The sequence below is a fragment of the Paroedura picta genome, chromosome 4, assembly GCF_049243985.1.
Source record: "Paroedura picta isolate Pp20150507F chromosome 4, Ppicta_v3.0, whole genome shotgun sequence".
In the NCBI taxonomy this organism is placed as follows: Eukaryota; Metazoa; Chordata; class Lepidosauria; order Squamata; family Gekkonidae; genus Paroedura; species Paroedura picta.
This window is the reverse complement of record NC_135372.1, coordinates 53,396,892-53,418,744: the sequence shown is the minus strand read 5'-3', so window position 1 is coordinate 53,418,744 and position 21,853 is coordinate 53,396,892. Positions and strand designations below refer to the sequence as shown.

At 39.9% G+C, this 21,853-nt stretch overlaps 1 protein-coding gene across 4 annotated transcripts in view; it reads right to left on the bottom strand.

The window, feature by feature from the left end:
• Window positions 1-21,853, bottom strand: part of COL11A1 (collagen type XI alpha 1 chain) — a 272,666-nt gene that overhangs the window by 159,978 nt on the left and 90,835 nt on the right. For 2 of the 4 annotated variants that reach the window (XM_077332842.1, XM_077332844.1), the window contains exons 6-7: window positions 2,189-2,335; window positions 1,878-1,985 (exon numbers count right to left, since the gene is read on the bottom strand). In XM_077332842.1, coding sequence (XP_077188957.1) covers window positions 1,878-1,985; window positions 2,189-2,335 — 255 coding nt within the window. Of the gene's footprint in view, window positions 1-1,877; window positions 1,986-2,188; window positions 2,336-2,628; window positions 2,755-21,853 lie in introns of all 4 variants that reach the window. The other 2 variants (XM_077332843.1, XM_077332846.1) reach the window with 1 other exon arrangement.

Below are 21,853 nucleotides of genomic sequence, written 5' to 3'. Positions count from 1 at the left end.
TAAGGGATTTACTGTTTAATCTACTGTGTGAAAAAATAGCTTTAGCTGACATGATAAACACATTTCATGTCAATTTAAGAAAAAGAAACATTTTTTAAAGAAAGTTATTTCATATTTTCAACAGGAGGGTTTAATATTGATTTTAAGATGATGAGCAAAATAACACCTCATTTCAATATTGCCTTGAGATTTTAATTTTTGATTTATGAAAACTGTGTAAAGTCAAGCCTTCAGCATTTAAGCACCAAAGTCAACTAAACAGCTTTTTGTCCTAGATATAAAACAACAATTTTAGTGGAAACTGATTTCTAGAACATTATGGAGATAGAGAAGTTTGAAAAGAGGAAAGTTATAGATAATAAATTTTAGATCAAATATTAAGCATAATCTTCTAGAAATCCCCTCTGTGAGATCCCACAGAAATGAATGGAATACCAGAAGAACCGCTGTGCTGTTAGAAAGATGTAGAAGTGTGAGTTCACCATTCTCTTACCACCCTATGCCATATAGCTTACACAGAAAAGGAAGCCTTGTTCGGAGCAGCTACCTCCACTGGTAGAAATGGGGAAGCCATGAGAAGGGAGCTACTACTATGTGACTGAAAAGTACGTTTACAAATAAACTTCATTTTTTAATTATAATTTGAAATCTCAGCTAATTTGTGTGTGCGCGTGAAATGACTGATTTAAATGTAATTTTCTAATCATCCGTTTTAGTTTTCCATTATCTGGCTTCAATGTGCAGGAATTTACACAAGGGTTAAGTCAGGCTCTAAAATAAATATACTTTCCATAGAATGCTAAGTCATTGTTTGGATATCATGGCTTCAAAAGTGCCTTCCAGCATTTATGAAAGAAAGCACCCACATTCAGAAATGTTAATTGGTTGCACACACCAAAACTGAACAGATGTAAAAAGCCACAAACTGAGACTCATTTGTCAGTAAATGTTCAGGGTGAGCTGTGTTTGAGACTCCAATCCATTTCGGTTGATATATAAAAGTCCTGTAAGCAAAACCTGCATGTGAAAGCTGCTTCTGTGCATGGATTCTACATGCACACACCAGATATAGATGGATGGTCATCTGTGTGCTCATCCATATTGTGATGCATATCCAAAAGAGAGGTTTCCAATGCAATCCCCATTCACTAAGTGGTATGTATAACATACCTAGATTGCAACTGGAATGCTTATGCCACCAATTGTTGGACAATTTGCACACTGTTGTGCATGACTATATCTGGATTAGGCTCACCATTTTTCATGGAAGTGGTTAAAAGCATTGTCAGTAGGATGGGAGATAAACAGTAAAAACCTAAAAATAGTTATCAACTTTTTAAGTGCACTAACTTAAATGGTCATAAAAAGATATATCTGTGTTTAGAATTGGACTGGAAGAGTACCATTCAATTCCACTTATCCCAAGAGATGCTGATAACTTTTCTTTATCCTCAGTAACCAATCATTCGTATTATTTTTGCTCTTAAATGAGGGACTGCATCTGGCCCAAACCTCCTTCACTTTCAGTGTTGACTGAAGGCAATCACTTCCTTTCTTCCTCAAACTAAGGAAATCACAAATCTGACGATTCGATTGCACTAAACTAATGCTGCATAACAAACTAAAATGTATACAGTGGAATTTCTACATATTTTTGCAATCTCTTTAAATCACTTCCCAAGTAAGAACTGAAAGGGCAGAATCCAGATGTCACCACAAAATTGATTAACATGTAGATCTTAGAAACATACCACAAAACATTTGCCCCTTAGGGGCTCTCCTAAAACAAAAGGCGGACAATTAATTGTTTCATGGTAATAATTATGGACCTTAGTCTTTGAAACATCCTTGTCTGCATATTTTCCAATCCTCATTACCTCATTTGGTCCCGTTGTTTGACTAGGAATTGCAGTCTGGTAGCCCTCTGAAGTCCCATAGTCAGTTTCAGCCACATTATATTCATGATATTCATCAACAATGTTGGCCTAATATGAAAGAGAAAGTACAATATGAACCTCAGAGGAAGAAAGGCAGACATCCAGGAGGAATTTCTGTTTAATTTGGTTATGGTATTAGCCAGAGTTGTAGTCATCTACTGGGGGTTAGAGCTAATTATTTCTCATTTATTATCAGAGATCTTCCAGGCTTGGTCAAGGAAAGATCTTGATTATTTCTTAGCTACTTTTACCCCTATTTTGCCTGCTGCTGTTGCTTGATAGCTTTTCTTCTTCTTAGATGAAAAAGTTTCAGATTTTTTGAGTGTGAACTTTTGGGGGTGGTTCTTTGACTTAGCGGCCACTGTCCTCTTCTTCAGTGGGGCTTTGGATTTCTTTTTCTGAAAAAGGTGGTGAAAGATGGAATGGGAAAACATAAATAAATGAAAAGGAAAAAGCAGTAAGATGTGAAAGGAAGCAGAGTAAGCAAAGACCAAAAAAAAAAAAAAAAAAGCAAACTGCTGCCAATCTTCTGTTTTTCTCCTGCTTGATTAAAATGAGTCCCGGGACAAACAGGAAAGGAAGAGCAGTAAAGGTTGGATGAGCTTAATTAACATGAAATACCACATGACAAAACCACACCACATGACAGGTGACAGGGACGGCACATAAAACACACACCAGATGTCATTACCTCCGTTTGTGCCACTGTCTCTTCATATAATGGGGGTCCTTCTGTTACAGTATCAGGCTCTTTATAATCTTTATAATCTGGATCCCCATAGTCATAGTCATATTCGATTAAATCTTCAGGTGCGTACTATATTGCAAAAGGAAAAATAGCAAGCATTTCCTGGGTTAGTGGTAGCAAACTATATTAGCAGTCATGGAAAGCTTTTGCTTAACTTTTGCTTCCTTGGAAGAAAAAGTTAAGAGAAGAGAAGCACTGAATTTCCATTAGTAAGATCTCCTTATTTTCTTTTACACAATTATTTATATAAGATATAAATACAACCGCAATGAAAAATCAAGATGTAGCTACAGAAAAGGGATATGTTACAGCCCCAAATAGCTTAATATATGACATGGTTTAGAATTAATTCAAAAGCATTTGGATTATTAAATACACATCCTGTACAGAACAGTTATTGTGCAAGTAAATAGAACGGAAGATGTTCCCTTAAGCTTCCTTAATGCTATCTGTTAGCTAACAAGTTATATGACCTGCGCTTCAAAGCAAGACATTTAAAATAATTACCTTCATTTCCATCAGCAAGAGTGATTCAGCAAGGACTGATTTCAAAGTAATGTTGTGCTGTTATTTTTAATTATGACCATTGGAGATAAGAATATGTGCAAATATAATCCAAGGAAATAAGCAACAACAACAAAACCTTAGGCAAGTAAGGTTACACAGAGATCAGAATCTGGCCCTTGTGCATACATCAGCAATATGTAAAATCTGATTTCCTGGTGTGTTGATGGTAAATACCCCACATATGTAAGTAAACTTCAGATGCCCAGATAACTTTTTAAAAATTCTGTTTAATGCAGAATGTTAACTGGAAGCAGTTTTAATATATGACTTCAGTCTGCAAGTTGGGGATCTCTTCACTTAATTCTATCTGCAGACAGAAATCTACAGCTCAGTAAAAGAAAAACAGTACAGTGCTTTCTCTATAAACTTTTCCGCACCAAGAATTTACTCTGACTCATTGCTGGTCTGTGGGGCAAATTCCCAGTTCTGCTCGGTGTGGGGCTGGATCAGGTCTGTCTCAGGCCTGATCCGACTCAAGTCCTCATTTACCCCAGGGCAAGGGAACATGGATATATTTTGCCCTGAGTGGCAATGTGGTCTATGTCAGGCTTAGGCTATCCAGAGGAAAGAGTGGGGCCATCCTGGTCCAGCTCCTCCCCATCCATGGCTGCGAGTACAGCATCCTGAAAGGAACAAAAAGTGTCCCAAGCAGTTTCACCATGCTGTGCAGCACAGCGGAGCTGCCGGAGGCACTTCTTTTGTTTAAGAACATGTTATTGCATTGTTACGTAATACCACAATCTTGAAACAACAAGAAAAAAATGAAACAGGTCCACCTCGCAGCATGGTGGAACCTCGCTGCTTTGACTCCCATGCAGAAGCAGAAATCCAGTGTGCGACAGGCAAAAAGCCTGGAAGGTAGAGGAACCTACGCCGAGGCAAATGCCAGGTGGCACCCAGTATACCAGTCTCCATGTGATAAACATCTTTAGAACACAACTATGCTACCTGAAATACAGGGATACTGCCCCCAAAAGCAGCCATATGTCATAGTCTTCCCCTTTCCTATGCTACATTTAATGCAACTTTTATAGTGTCACGATAACATGATGAGTTTTGCGATCTCTGTCTGCAAAAGCCAATGATGTGGAGCAGGGATAACCCTGTGCCATTGTGATATAAGGAATACTGAATGTTACAGAGCAAGAGGAAAAACAAAGCATATGTCTGCTATTCAGTGGCAACCATATGCTTTAAATAACTGAACCTCCAACTGTATACTCAGTGCAGGAAGCTTTTTATGCAGGGGAGAATTCCAAAATATAATCTCTCCCTTTTCAGTTCTCTTGAATATGGCACATACATGTGCAAGTAATTATGAGAGAAGCATAATGCATGACAGGTAATCATGAATGATCTCAACAGCACACTGGAATTTTTCTAGTGAGGGAAGGAGCTGCTACGGTCATGATATATATGCCATGATATATCCCAGGTTAAGCTACTCATATAAACTGATTGTTTGCATTAATATTTACTAATGTAAGTAATGTAACTATAGGAACTTAAAGACTTCCTTGTATGATACTGTGGTGTATATTACATAGAACATCTCTAGAGCTTTAAAAAAAAAATCACCATGCACATGTCAGCAACAGATGGCCATGAACTGTAAATAATTCAAAGAAGCATTAAAGTTGGATGTTAGTCCTATAGGCATGATCAGTTCTGGAACATCAATTAAAAAAAATTATGGTTCACAAGTCCAGGTTGAGACATTTGTGGACTTTATTGAACCCTTTCTAAGCATCTTCCATTATGGGCAGGAATTAAAGGATTAGAATAGCAAGCTTCCGGCTTTCATCAGGGCCTGTAAAACGGAGCTCTTCCGTCAGGTCTATGGTTGAGGCCAGCAGGCTAAGGAAGATCTGTCCAGCTCCCCCCTAGCATACACTCATTGAGGGGTTAGAGGGTTATGGTTTTTATTGTTGGAGTCTGACATGTATTGTTTACTGTATGTATGGTATGGTTTTTAACGGGGTTTTAATGGGGTTTTGTAACGAATTTGCAACCCGCCACGAGCCAGAAATGTGAGTGACGGGCAACAAGTATAATGATGTTGATGATGATGATGATGATGATATATTTCAATACTGAGTCTAGCCTAGAGTAACACCTTTTATAGACCCGGGAAAAGGCCAATCAAAAATTCACAGATCTGTGGGCATTAAGTCAGCAAGATGTCAAAATACTTCCGAAATAGCAATACTAGCCCCATCTTTCAGAACCTACTGACCTTAAATATAACCAGAAAGGGAAAACGTATTTCCTGTTATGCTTGTTATTGTTTATTGCAGACATTAGTGCTATTGCTTTAATTAATGTATGTGTGTTTATAATGTATAAAAATTATACTACCGTAGTGTAGAGGTATAAAATTTATACTACCTTGTGAATCTGTATTAAAAGATCATTTATAACTATGATTAATAATGAATATATTATCTTTCAAGCAGACCTGTGGTCCTTAATCATAATATACAGTGGGTTTAAGACTTTCAGAGCCACCTTAAAATATGTGAAGAAGACACACATAAGCTGCAATTTCACTGAAGGTGATTTTAAAATTGCAAGACCATATAAATAGTTTCTCTTCTGTCACTGCCTCTGTGAAAGCTCTATTGATAGAGAACAAATAGGTTGTGTCTGCAAAGGAATGTAACACCTCAATGTCTGTCTCCTCTGACTAGTCAGCCAAGGAGGTTCAATAGCTTGCATTCATGTGCTTCTCTGGGCAAACAAACAAAAATGAATGAAAATGTGTCACTAACGAAAACTTCATTGAATGCAGTACAATCACTTTCTGAGGGAAGGTGAGGGGAGGAAAGCATTGAAGCATGATGGATGAATACTGAGCACTCTTGTGGCTTGGTTTACAGACTCTAAATTACCAATTCAAATGTATACAGACTTTTTACAGCAAAGCTCAGATATTGCTCTTTCTCTCCACTTTGGGTCTGAGAAGATTTCTCCTCATTTTGTTCCTTCCTTGTTCCAAAATGTTGCTTTAGTCTCTTGTACTGCTTGCTCTTGCTCTTGTACTGCTCCAGTTGAAGGAGCAGAAGAGTTAGAGCATGTGCAGACTGTCACAGCTTTCACTTCTTTCAGCATTTGGGTCTTCCCCTGACCTGTATTACCAATGCAAATAAAACACTGCAAAAATCAGTCCTTATATGATCCCACCTCTGACAGGAGCCATCATTTTCAACTGTTTGTATATGGCTTGCCTCAAATTTGAGGTTGTTTATGTAAGCAGCTAGGAGAGCCTCTTGTGGCGCAGAGTGGTAAGGCAGCCGTCTGACAGCTTTGCCCATAAGGCTGGGAGTTCGATCCCAGCAGCCGGCTCAAGGTTGACTCAGCCTTCCATCCTTCCGAGGTCGGTAAAATGAGTACCCAGCTTGCTGGGGAGTAAACGGTAATGACTGGGGAAGGCACTGGCAAACCACCCCGTATTGAGTCTGCCATGAAAACGCTAGAGGGCGTCACCCCAAGGGTCAGGCATGACTTGGTGCTTGCACAGGGGATACCTTTACCTTTTATGTAAGCAGCTAGACCTGTTTTATGTAACCGACCGGAACTATCAACCTATGTTGCTTTCTAGTAATTTTGCTTGTTTTTGTGTCACTATTGATTTTTCAAATTAATGGTTTTAGTAACCGTAATTTTAATGGTTTGCCATTATTATTATTTCATTGAAGAATTGCTTTTTGTTTGTTCGTTTGTTTTTATCTTGTGGGCTGCTATGAACAGGTGTCTGGACAAAAAATCTTTCCCAGTAAATAAATAGGATTCCTTTTGTGTAGTGTTTTACTGATGTGAATTGGTGTCTTAGCATCACTTGAAAAGAGTCTTGCTAACTTCCATACAGTCATAAACATTTTTCTTTCCTGCAAATTTATCTCTTATCTTCTTTTATCAATGTATATACATGTATATCGGCAATGAACCAAATACAGAAGTTGCAGCAAAATACATATCCACGATACTCTGTAAAAAAAAAAAAGAATGGAACAATGGCGAGTTACAATATTTTAAGACTACTGACTGAAATGGATTTAGAAGCATCCTGAAGGCCAAGGAAGAGTTTCATCATTCTATCTCCGGATTCTCTCTCTCCTCCTGCTTCAGCCACAGTGTCCTCCTCACCACGATTTTTAAAGCCTGCCTAATATTTCTACTCAGGGAGTGGCAGGGCAGGGCAGGATGCTTCCTCCTGTTCAGGGGCATGAGGTCATGCTGCAACCTCTCAATTCCCCCCTCTGGTGCTCCTGCAGGCTAGCCTGACCACCAGATGATGCCTGCCCAGCTTCTCCCAATTGACAGTGAACAGGGGGGTGTACTTGGCAGCCTCTTTGTTGGGACAACCTCCTGTTCTTTCAGAAGGCATCTCACTAGACTTGATATCCACAGCAACCAGCCCCTCCACCTAGTCCAGCCAGGGAGCCATGCCATGTATGCACTGGACAATTTTCAGATTCCAAATCCACTGGTGGAATGTAGGCGAAACCTTTCAAAGTATTCCTAATTCAGGTTTTTATAAATTAGTCCAAGGGTTTTTTCCTTAATGTCCAGACCTTTCAAAATTATTTTTAAGGGCCCACTCTTTAGAATACACTAAATACACACACACACACACAACAAGATGGGATAGGCACTGATATGTCAATCTAGACACTGCACAAGGTATCTGTTGAGGATTTTTAAAAACTCTTCAGCCCAAACAGCCAAACAGCTTTAAAGATCAGGAAAGAGTGTTGAAAAGAGGAAGTGCTTAACCCTTTCATTTGACAAAAGTGAAATGGCCCTTCTGAGCTTACAATTAGATCTTCAGGAGGAAAAAGAGTGGCATAATTGTCCTTTTCTTCTTGGTGAACAAGGCAGTTTCAGAGCACTTCCTCCCGAAAGCTATGCCAGGTGTATACATAAGGCTATGGACAGTGTGCCTGCCAACATGTGCTATTTGGAATCTTACCTCGTCTGTGAAATGACTAGGTAGCCTTAGGCACTTTCACTCATTCTCAGACCTCTCTCCACTTGAGGAGAGTAACACTGACCTATATTACAGGGGCTTTATACATATGGTAAGTCTTAACATCTTGTGATCTATCAAGTTCAACTCAGTTCACCTGCCCATAGGGGCTCTGTAAGCCTGTTTTTGATGCCTTCCCAGAACCAAAAATGTTGATGTTGTGTTGTGAGCATGGGGGAAAGTGTCAAGAAAGGCAATAATGAATGGACTGTGGTCAGCAATAAGCTTGGTATGTCACAAATTGTGTCGGTCTGTTATGTTACTTAGGAAAACTATCCAAAGTGCTTTGAGTCCTCAAAAAGTACAGTATGCACAAAACACTGTAATGTCCACCACTTGGACTAGCACTTACTCATCATTTAAAACTGGACTGCACACAGTTTAATAATTTCCCCATTAACTTAAAAACAATGATAAGATCTGTCTGACTGCAAAATTAGTGAACTATTCTGCCTTGTGTCAATCCTGCGGCCAATAAAATTACTAAGAGCAGGTTAGAAAAAGTTCTTTCAGGACCACAAAACAAACAGAAACATTGAGTGAATCAAAAACTTGTGCCAAGTATCTTTGAATTTTTTTTTAAGGAACACACTGAGTAAATTGATATTTATGCTAAGCATTGCCAGAGGCACAGTTTCCAAAGGCAGTCATTCATGAATGAGAACCAACCGAGGCACATCTAAAAAGCAATGATATTTGGAGGGCTGAATTGCATCATTTACAATCAACTGGAAACTATTTTAGCCCTTGTAGGATGTTGCCTTTGACATTTCAACAAATGTAAGGTCACTAATACAAGGCTGCATTCCAGTTGTTCATTGTATTCACAGAGCAGAAACAAATGATCATTGAGAAATAGGGCAATACATTTTTCCCTGTTTCACATTTCCTCTGATTTGTGGATAAGCACATATGTAAACATTTTCTGATGGGACAAGAATTCAGCAGAATGTTTGTGCGATAACATTAAGGGCAAAGATATAGAACTAGGTCCAGTGAAACCCAGCGAGTAGCTTGTCAGCTTTGAACCAGGGAGACTTGGGTTCAAGTGAGCCATGGAAAGTTTCTTATATTCAGTATTATGCCTTATAAAATAATAATTATACCTGTTACATTAGATATTTGTGAGGATCATTAATACAGTTTACTTCATGTATTATTATTACTACTAATAATAGAAGGTTTTAAAGTGATTGGGTGGGTTTTGACTGTTTTAAATTATCTTATGGGGTTTTATTGGGGTTTTTAGTTATTGCTAGCTGCCACGAGCCTTTGTAGGAGGGAGCTCTCAGCAAGGAAAGGGTAATAAGGAGTCAGCTCTCCAGTTCCAATTTCCAGCCAGTTTCAGAACTTTGCTGGGTAGAAGAGGAGCTGGCTTCAGAACATTCCCTGCAGCCAGTAAGTTGCCCTGGCCTCTTTCAACTCAGAGGGCGGCAGTGGAGAGCAAGCCAGTTCCTGGTGTAGTCACTGCACACCTTTTGGAGGGCAGGTTGTGGGAGACTCCGTCCCAAGGCAGTCAGTAATGCTTAATCATTAGTAAATTAAAAGAAGTTTGCAGTTTGCAATCTGAGAACAGAGGAATGCTTTGGGGGTAACCATCACAGGCAATTACAGCAGGGAAAATAATGCTGATGTGGGTGGGACAAGGAATATGTAGATTTTCCCTTTCTATATGGATACCACCTTGCAATTTGAGATGAGAGGAATGCTTTCATCTACTGTATTCTGTGTGTGTGTGTGTTTGTCTGTGTGTGGATTGCAGAGATCAGTTTCCTTTGAGGAATGAGCTGCTCGGTACAGGTGCAAGTGGTTGTGTAGCACTTCCCTCTACATGCATACACTGACGAAGGCTGAAGGCTCCTTTTCTAGATGTCTTTCCTGACCTAAGATGAATTAATTTTCTGGGGCAAGCATCTCTTCTAGTTGGAAGAATGCCCTGAAGAAAGCAATGGAGTTAGAACTTCCGATACTTCATTCCTATTGAGAGACAGCAGTCCAGAGCTGGACTGATACCCTATTGATGGCCTGATACTACTATCCCTCGATTTTCATGGCAGAATCTGAAAAGGAAGGCTAAAATGACCACTTACAATACAATCTTAAAAACACTTTCCTAGTAGTAAGCCACAATGAATCTGAATACAATTTTAAGTAGACTTGCTTGGGATTTATATTTTAATACTGAGATTTCTGGACTGAAATCTGGATTCCCTCCTGGATGCTTCATTCCTACCACGCTTTCTCATCCTCTACCCCAATAAATAACATGCTGGGGTTTGTTCTGATTTTTCGCAAAGCTATAATGAATTCTAATTTCAGAATAACAAAATGGAATTAACACTGCCAAAGCCATCATGGTGGTTAGGAATGGGGGAGAAACACAGTAGAACCACATTCCGATGATCTAGTCGTCTCCTGTTTAATTATAAATTATGTCTTCATTCTTAAATGTCACACAGACAGTTCTCACATATATCCATTTAGGTAGAAAACCTCTTTCTTAACTGCACTACTTAAGATGACATGACTTTGGGAAGGTGTTCACATTTCTTAATTCTCTGCCACATACAAACAGAGATGGCTGGAAAGGGTTTTTTGGTCTCATTGTCTAAGTACAGGAATTTTCCCCAACCACCTGTTCTCTGAAATAGTATTGCCCAGAAAGAGGTTTGTCATTCCATCTTCTGTTTGAGAGAATAAGGCCGGAGCCTTGGATGGTGAAAGTATGAAAAAGAAGTAATTGTATTGCTCCTTCATGCCCACACTAAAGATGACATTCAACACCATGACCTCCATCTTCAATTGCACTTTTAAAATGACAGCTAAGGAAAGAAAAGATAAAGAGTTTTGAGTTGCTTTTGCTGGCTCACATATAAATACATTTCTAAGCACCTTCTGTAGGCACAATTAGATTAAAAGAACAGGCAACAGTTCATTCTAGATGCAGCCAGCTTAGTTGTTGAGGTTTGGCAGAGAGGGTATGAACCATCTATCTGAAGAAACTTTTTTTTTTAAAAAAAAATAGTAATTTCCTTATGTTTCATATTTTTAAAGATTATATACAAGGCAATGGGAAAAGAAGGTGAAAAACAGGACACTGCCCTCTGAAGATTGGAAGCTGCAGATCCCTGCTGCGTGAGAGCTGCCCCTGCCAGTGAGTTGCGTAACAACTGCCTGCAGCCTTTCCAGATCCTGGGGGGAGGATGTCCACAGAGTTCTTCCACCCCACCCCCCTGATCTAGAGCCTGTTGTATCCCTGAATGCAATGGGCATGGCCCCTATTTGCAAAATAATATTCCAATATACATATAAATACATAGACATAGCATCAGTAGAGCATTATTTAATGCACATTTAATTGTCAGGTTACAGGGGCATTGGAGATAAATTTTTGAATTGATTTTAATGTATTTAAAATTTTTAAATTTAGCATGGGTTTTTAATATTACTGATTTGATCCTCCCTGAGATCATCTGGAGATAGTTGGCATACAAATCTATGTATAAACATGAATAAACAAGCAAACTTATCTTGTACTGAACCACCAAGTTAACAGTATGTACCCCCTGTCATAACTAGTCACCTCTACTAATTGCAACCTTTTTTTCCCTGCTGAATTCCTACTCAAACTGGAAAACAACAGCGTAATCTATGCAATGATTTCTACTTTGTCCCTACATTGCGATAAAATTCTGCCCTGAACCATACGCCATCTCTTAACGATGGTAGACTGGTCAGTAAGCATGGACACTGGCAGGTACATTAATGTCTACAGTGTTTGCCTTGAGACAAGCCATACTTCCAGCAAGTGTGTCCCCATACAGATTACAGTGGAATGGAGTCTAGTTGTCAATGAGCAGGGAGGTCCAATAAAGTACAGTCACATCTGTATTAAAAGGGTATAGTGAATTTAGTCTCATCCTAAGCTTTCAAAATCAATTTAAGATGTTGGGTTTAAAATGATATAAAGGTATTTAGGATTGCATTGTTCTCTGACACTGATTTTTCCCCCATTAACCGTCCCATAATCTAATAATGATGCTATGTGATAGTGGAGTCAGTGTGGGGTAATGACTAATATGCCAAATCAAAATGTAGTGAACCCGGGTCCAGATCCTTGCATGAAATGTGTTGGGTCATCTTGGGTCAATTACTTTCTCTCCACTGAAATTATGTCACATGGCTTGTGGGGGGTGGCCAGGAATGGCAGAATGGAGAATGTACATGTCATCCTAAGAAAGCGAAGAAGAAGAAAAACTGGAGTGGGGGCTCATCAGGAAGGCAGTCTGTAGGTCTTCTGGCCCTTCACTGAAACCATACTAACTCTAGGTGTATTGACAACTGTCCTTCCTTTGATATATTTTTAACTTTTCAAAAGAAAGAAGTGTATATGCTTCTACCATATTAACACCCTTTCAAACAAGACATTGATATGACCTGACATCATAGCCATGGAAAGTAGTGGTACAATTCAGTTTCTTTTCCTGCCATTCCTTTGGAATGTCTGATGTTAAAATAAGGCTATGAGTCTCTACAAAAGCTCCACTTGTAATGACTATTTCACATGGATGGCTGTTTTGATACAAAACTCAGGGATGAATAAAACCTGGCATTCTTTAATATGAGACAATATTTCCATTGTGATCTCATGCTTTCTTTACCAGAGTGAGAAGCATAATTGTATTCCACAACCTGATCATCAAGTGATGCCAGAGAACTGGACTGTTTTCTTCATTAGGTACATTTTAGAAATACCAGATCACTAATGCAAAGGGAACAAGCTGAACTATAGGAAATATTCTGACTACAGAATTGCTTGGAATGGGTTTCTATACTGGTTTGCACAAGAAAACAAGTTTTTAAATGCACTTTTGAATCAATGGCATATATTTTTAAATAATTTGAAGACCAATTCATTACAAGTATGGCATATCAAATAGATAACAGTTCAATAAATGTTTGAAATTATATGTAACTGTGTATTTTAACAATGAACAAAAAGTAAGTATCTCGTTATCAGTTCACATAAGAAAAGATACCCTGATTATAACTTGCTTTATCACATGCATAGGATCACTGTATAGTGGGAAAGCAATGGGTGAAGGGGGTAATACCATGCAACCATCCCAATGTGTGGAAGTCTAAATTGTGCAATAATTCCCTTCTCAAAAAGAAAAGAAGTCTAGGTCAGAAGTCTAAAGCAGAGACATCACCCTGCCAACAAAAGTGTGTTTAGTCAAGGCTATGGTATTCGCAGTTGCAATGTATGGCTGCGAAAGTTGGACCATAAGGAAGGCCGAGCGTCAAAGAATTGAGGCTTTTGAACTCTGGTGCTGGAGAAGACTCTTGTGAATCCCTTGGACTGCAAGGCGAACAAACCGGTCAGTCCTAGAGGAGATCAGCCCTGACTGCTCCTTAGAAGGCCAGATCCTGAAGTTGAAACTCAAATACTTTGGCCACCTCATGAGAAGGAAGGACTCCTTGGAGAAGAGCCTAATGCTGGGAGTGATTGAGGGCAAAAGAAGAAGGGGACGACAGAGAATGAGGTGGCTGCATGGAGTAACTGAAGCAGTAGGTGCGAACTTAAATGGACTCCGGGGAATGGTAGAGGACAGGAAGGCCTGGAGGATCATTGTCCATGGGGTCGCGATGGGTCGGACACGACTTCGCACCTAACAACAACAAAGTAAATACCAGAAAGATAGTAATTCAAAAAAGGATCTGGAAATCTGACTGAACTTCAGCTGGGTACTACATTACACCAGGATCCCATCCTCTTCCTCTTCACTTCTTCTCCTATGGCCACACACAAGCAAAACCCTTATCAAGCTAAATAAGCTGACCTAAAGGCTGTATTTAAGAGAGGTCAGTTCCCAAAGGTGGCACGGAAATCTGTATTTACTGGTATAGTTACTATTTTCCTTGCTCCAGGAACTACGCAATAAAATACTTTCCTAACTGGAAGGTTTATTATACATTTCAGCCGTACAAGTACAGGTAAATACTATGTGTTGGAGACGGAAGTGGCACTGTGCACAATCTTTCTCTTTAAAGAAGGCCTTTGCAGAAAAGGCAAGCTAAATAAGCACTAAGTCCCCAAAGTGAATATGACTGCATTTCGTCGGGATCTTCCCTCCCGAAAGTTTTCATTAAAGGCGTCTATTTTATTTCTTTCACATAATCCTTGCAACTGGGGCAGGGCCAAGACAAATGAAGCAGAGCTCCCATTTGGGAGCAATTGCTCCATCTCCAGTCAGGCTGTGAGATTTATGAGTCTGTGGGATATCGTTCCAAAGGAAGGCCTAACAGCAAAGGCCCTTTCGAAACAGACCAAGCTGCTTGCTCAGAATGTGTGCTGCAAGGAACAATCCAGCTTTGAGAAAGCTGGTGCTGAATAGCTCTTTTTCCTTCCCCCCAAATTCTGAGCTACAGCTAAACTAATGTGATTTGTCTGGACACAGTTCAGTGCATTTAGGTTTACAGAGTAGCGGGGATGTTTACAAAAGTCACAGCATAGGGTTTTTTCTTCAAAAGCTGCCAAGAAAGAAAGATGTTCAGATCTCATATTTATTTAAAGGGTCTCTTAAATACAAATAGTAGTTCTTTTAATGTGCAAAAAACTTCACTTTCAAGTGTAATCCCAGAATCTAGACAAATCTGCATCCACATATTGTTGGATATGACACTATAGCAGTCAATTGCAACTGGATTACCTTGTGCGAAGCAGTCAATCCAATTGTGAAAGGTTATTTATTTAGAACATCTGTATGAGAGCTGCTCAAGATGGTTCACAACCAAACAATAAAACTATACCAATAGTATAACCAAAGTCTAACAACATCAGAATAACCAATTACACGTGAATACAGCCAAGGAGATTTTCAATTGGAAGCTGAAGTGCAGTAAAATATTGCTTTGTTGAACAGTCAAAAGTCAGGGTCTTCGTATTTATATCAGCCTTAGCCAATCTAATGCTATCATCAACATAATAATTGTGTATTGTCAAGCTGCTACTGACACATTGCGACCACAGGCCCATAGGGTTTTCAAGGTCAGAGATGAGTAAAGGTGGATTGCTATTTCCTTTCTCTGCATAGGAGCTTTGGTCTTCTCATCCAAGTACTAACCATGGTCAACCCTGCTTAGCTGTCCATTTCTGACAAACTCTGGCAAGCCAGGGCTATTCTGGCTGCTAATGGCTTCATGATGTTGCACACCTTGGCTTCGTAGTGCATCTGCAAAATATTTATCATACAGTCCACAAAGCCTCACTGGCCTCTTTGATATCTGCTACCTTTATCTTCATTATCATAACAACCAACGATGACAACTGAGTCTGAAATGATTACTCCCACAGAGCTGCTGCTAGCTGCATCCAAGAGGAGCAAGAACTTGAACCCGGAATGAACTCCGTCTATGCTGATTCCAGGAAAACCTGTCCAAGTGCCTACAGCTTTTCTACTTTGACACACAATATTGTATTATTTGGCAACCATATTTGAAATGTGCATAAGTGCACATTGGATTATTGATAGATATTCCAATGAGGGAGAACCACTAAGGTCAAATACAGTTATCTGTTAATATGGCTGAGATCAGGTGCTGATTAATTTCCTTAGGAAATAAACATATTTTAAAGATTTTTAAACAAAGTGGCTCACAACTAAAACCATAACATTTAAAAGTCTTCTATGCAAAACTAAACAAAATTATAAAAGGTAAAAACAAAATGGGGCAGTATTTCAACTTAAAAAGGGCTTCCATAATTATTTATTTGTTTGTGTAAGTTTAATTGGTGCTAGAAAGCCTTCAGTGAGGAGACCATACATAATTCCTGAGGAAGAGTGCCAAAGAGCAGGAATGGCTGCTGAGAAGGTTCACAGATCCCGAACAAATATAACTTGGAATGTCTGGATAAATTATTCTTCTCTAGATGGCTTGATGGATCTCTGAACCTCATATGAACCTGTATTCCCACATAATATAGATGTACCAAAAACTGAAACATATGTGACTGAGCTGTTTTGCATATTTCAGCAGTAACGTATGAAATGGAGATATATTAGTTTTACATGCCACAATATTCATAAATTGAAAATGATTCACTGAAACTCAGCATAAATAAGTAAATGAATCCTTCAACACGCTCAGGTATGGCTTACAAGAGTTACAAGATCTTTAATGGTTATGTTCTATTTGTCACAGTTGCAGTTTAGGCATGGTAGGAGCCTGTTGGTGGGGAGTCCAGTTTGCGTACTGGACTCCCTGGGGGTTGGGAAGTCTCCTTAATGAGACCGGAAGATACACGAATACAGCCTACCTGGCTGCGAGGCCAGGGGCTCTTAGGGGTACCAAAGTGACCAAAGTGAGGTGCATGCCTGGTGGGCCCCACAATGGTCACTTCCCTGGTGAGGGATTCTGGATGTGAGGACCTGTTCTCCTGGCTGGGATGGAGCGGGGCTCATGGCATCCAGGAACCTATGGGTCAAGCAGCCAGGCGGCTGATATGTCAGGCTTCCTCACTGTGCTGGGCCAACCCTTTGGGGAGAGGCATAATAAATGGCTGCAGCTATAATAATGCCCAAATAAGCTGCATATTCACTGGCAGCAATGCCACCCTGCTAATCAAACAAAAGCATGTTATCCATGACACAACATTAGCTACTACTCTAGAAGGTCGGCTAGGTCAATTTGCTGCTACAAAACAGACTTGTGACTCTTAGAATAGCAAATTGAATCAGAAAGAAGCTTTTGTGGTCTAGATATCAGTTTATTAGCTCAAATTGGTGGCGGAAGTTGTCAAGGATATGCATATGAAACAGTAGGAGGGGTATTATTAGGGAAAGCTAGAGGACTCAAACATAATGTTATAAACATGATTCTTTCCCTCAATATTATCTGCATTTATAGTTTCTGCTTAAAATTAAATAAACACATTATTAATTTTTTCTGCTTTTTTGTAATCAAGCCTTAAATAATCTTAGGGGGGTTTTATGGGATTTTATGTAATTATATATTTTTATGTAACCCACCTTGAGTCTTAGGAAGAAGGTGTGCTATAAATATAATTATTAATAAAAATAATAATAAATGAATTTAAAAGCACTTGTTTATATCAATATTTTTCAGCCACCATTGTGTCTGCACAATGTAAGCCAGCAAAGCTGTTCCAGGTGGTCAGAAGCCTATTGGGATCTGGCGTGCAGGACAAGATGAACTACTGAGCAGCTCATTGTGGCCATTTTGCTTAAAACTTTATAGATAAATATCTTGTATCAATAAAGACTTGATGCTATCATAATACCAGTTTATAAGAAGGGAGACAAAGTGGATCCATCCAACTACTGGTGAATTAATCTTTTATCAGGGACTGGGAAGCTTTATGCTTAGGAATGGGAATGAACCAGCTAATGATGCATTCTTACTGGCTTGTGGTTTGAAAACAGAAGTTCATGGCAGGTCAACCCATATGAACTTTCGATGAATGTTCAAACAATTTGTGGAGATATGTGTCAGTTCATGAAAGAATACATTTCCAGACAAACTATCTCAACTCAACAAAGAGCTCACAGAATCCCATCCCCCTTGCTTGGATTTTTGACTCTGTGCTCTGTTCTGCTGGGTTTCTATTGTCCTTGGGGTTCTTTTGCTGTTTTTCCTCCACTGGAAACAATGGAGGATGGGTACATCTTATTTGGAAGGCCATAACTCAGATACAATAAATTCAATCCTCACGAAACTTGGAGGCCGGGTAGAGGAGTGTCAGATGGAGACTCCATTCAAGTTTGGTTCCTCTAGCAACCTAGGGGGCATTCTACTATATCACAATCCACACAAACTGAACTGGTTCATTTATCTCTTAAGAGTTCATGAAAGTTCATGGCTCATGAGCCAGACATGGTAGGAACCATGAACCAAAACAAATTGCATTTTTCTAGTTCATGCCTATCTCTATGTTCTGTCCCATTTTTACTGAATCATGGGCTGGTTGGAGACTAATAAAATCCTGAGAAAGGAACAGGCAAGTTATATGCAAGGAGCTGGTACAGATAACCTTCTCACAGTACAGTTCTTAATAAATATACAACCAAGAATCAGGGGATCCTTGGTGATGTCCTCATAAATTTGAAGGCAGCCTTTGATACCATACCCCCACCTGATTATGGCCTAAATTAAAGTTAACATTTGGCTTTAATTGAGATCCTGTATTTTAATGCTATTGTACACATCTGCAATGGGTTAGATGGACAACTTTCCAGCATAATCTCTTTATAGCAGGAAGTGTGTCTGGGTGTGTGCTGGCCTGGTTAGTATTTAATTTATATATAAATGATGATCTGATTTCTCTTGTCTCTGCCCAGGACTGTTATTCTCCATCCATTCCTTTGTTTTTGTGGAAAATATCATGTACAAAAGTGGAAAAATCATCATAACGATATTAAGGAGGCCCCCTATTTTAGGGTATTGTTTTGAACTGAGATTAACTAAGTCAGTGCAAGCTATTCATTTTAAAAGATTAGCTACAGTGGCATTAAATACTGCCTGTCATTTTTTTTACTCATTTGGAGTTCAGTATAACCTAGCTGCTATCAAACTAAGGTGGCCATGCAAAGTTTATATGAGACTGAATGGGACTAGTATTCCATATTGACAAAATAGGGGAGTCCTTGGATTTAATTCTAATTAAATTCCTATATTCCATCTACAGCATTCTGAATTGTGTAATAAGGAAGGTCCTCTGAGCTGAATTGGGATTATCATATCTTGCAGCCTTGCTTGAAGACTTTTTCTCTTAAAGTTAAAATTATACAATCTGACACCCAAGAGAGCTATTTCAGTTTAGTCAGCAAGGATACTAACTGGGATAAACATGTTGAGCAATGACTACAGTTCCTCAATCTTTCCTTGGACTCTTTTTATTCAGTTACCCGACAGGAAGTTATAAGAATGATAAAAAAATCTATTTAAGTACAATTATAACAGTAGAAAGAGCCTCTTGTGGCGCAGAGTGGTAAGGCAGCCGTCTGAAAACTTTGCTCATGAGGCTGGGAGTTCAATCCCAGCAGCCGGCTCAAGGTTGACTCAGCCTTCCATCCTTCCGAGGTCGGTAAAATGAGTACCCAGCTTGCTGGGGGGTAAACGGTCATGACTGGGGAAGGCACTGGCAAACCACCCCGTATTGAGTCTGCCAAGAAAATGCTGGAGGGCGTCACCCCAAGGGTCAGACATGACTCGGTGCTTGCACAGGGGATACCTTTACCTTTTACCTTTATAACAGTAGAATCCATAGAGCACAATGTGTTTGTTCTACTCAATTTGTTCGTATTCTTCCACCAGAAGAGCTCTCCTATTACTGCTCATGTTTGACTATTTCTCTCTATAGGTGTAACATAGCATTGGTGAACCTTAATGTCTTAGCATTCATAAGTGTCTTATAACAGTGGTCCCCAACCTTTTTATTACCGGGGACCAGTCAACACTAGACAATTCTACTGAGGCCTGGCGGGGGGGTAGTCTTTTGCCGAGGGACATTGCCGTCACCTGAACCCCTGCTCCACTTGCTTTCCCACTGGTGCCCCTGACTTCCCACTGCCCACTGGGGGGTTCTGCCAGCAGCAGCTGCGCAGTGCCACACCAAGGGCGAGCCCCAGCGGCTGCTGGAGAGCACCAAAGGTGAGCCGGCAGCAGAGTGGCAGGGCAGCTCCCGAGGCAGCAGCTGGGGAGGAGGACGAGAGGAGCCGCAGCCCAGTACCAACTGATCCATGGACTGGTACCAGTCCCCGGACTGGGGGTTGGGGACCATTGTCTTATAAGATGTTTTTGAGGCTTTGTTGCACGTTTTCTGTCAAACTCATCCTAGCCATCTCAGTTCCTGTTTCTATTTGTGAAGCTCTGAGGAGAGCAGGAATAGAGAGGGCATTGGGGATCAATCTTGCCCACTGCATCAGAAATAAAACTATGCCAATCTTCCATTAATGCATCAACTGAGTTGCCATCAGATTCCACAAATCATTCCAGAATTCCTTAGGACTCATACTTTTCTTTAGGTGAGCATAAATCTACCTATACAGGGCAGAAGTGGGTTATTGACTTCGGTTTCTAGCACAAAGTGGTCCAACCATGGCACCCTGGTTGACTGTATTAGACCAATATGTATCCCCATCCTCAAGATCAAATCCAGGATGCAGTTTGCTTGATGTGTGGGTCTAGTAACAAATAGGGAGAGTCCTAGTGTCATCATGGCTGACACTAGGTCTGAACCCTGTGAGGAGACAGCTATTTCCTTGTGGAAGTTGAAGTCCCCCAAGACTATCAGTCTGGGAAATCACAAGGCTCACTAAGCCACCAGCTCCAGTACATTCAATAAGGTTTCTACTGGTACATTAGGTCGATGGTACAGCAGTCAGATAGTCAAACTTTCCAGTACATCCCTCAGCAGGCCCACACATTCAGTACCTGGGATCATTAGCGTGGGGAGTGACCTAAAGGAGAAAGACTCCCTGATCAAAACTGCATCTCCCCCTACCCCTTCATCATTCATCCAGGAGTGATGGAGGACCAGTTACCCAGGCAAGGCCAGTTTTTTTTGCAGGGAAGCTGTTTTATTTCTTATGGATTTGACATTACACATCACTAGTGTTGGAAAAATGTTCCTAGCCCCTACCACCCTACCACCCTAGCAACATTTATTCTTTCTATTTTCAGCAACATGAAAAAAATACACCAGGAAAATATCAAGTACCAACTTTGAATCTCTTGCAAAAAGCTAAATTAATATATGTTGGGTGTTGGAAGACATAATATTCTAAGCAAGAATGGCCTGGGAAGTTATTATGCTGGGGGTGGAGGAGGAATCTCTGGTTTATTAAAAAAGGGACCCTTATAAGTTCTGAGAGCCACCAGGGTTTAAAAATAATGGAGGGCAATAGGATTACAAATGTATATGTGATTTAATTAATAAAAGAAATATATTTTTTCTGAATTAGATTATGCATGATTATGGAATTATATTATTTTACAGACACAATATATAAAATGTTAAGCAAGCTTTATGGCTCAAGTGTTGGGAAAAAGCCATGTCTACCTATGAAGATGCTAGAGTGTCAGCAAACACAACAGAAGAGCCAATGGTTGAACACGGCCAGGCTTTCTGCAAGCAAGTTGAGTCTGTCAAAGCCTCAGAGATGCATCTCAGATTCAGCTGCCAGTTGTGCAGGTCCAGGCGGCAATAATGTGCATAAACTATGCTTATCACCTTCTACCACATGCCAGCCAAAGCAGTGCTGCCATTTCTTCGGGGACTTGCTTCAGTGGCTTGAGCAGAGAACTGGCCCTGCATCCTGAGTAAAATATCCTGCCATGCCATTGTGTGATATCTATTCAGGGAAGGGTGACTATCCCAGTACATAAATTGAACTATATAAATGGTCTGGTTTTTATTTTTTTAAAAACTGCATAGAGAGAAAGGTTAAAAACAATAAAAAGAACATTTCAGAAAGGATAGGTAAGCGTGCATATTAGTAAGGAAGGCATTATCTTTGCTGTAGCTAAATACTCCTGCAATAGCAAGAC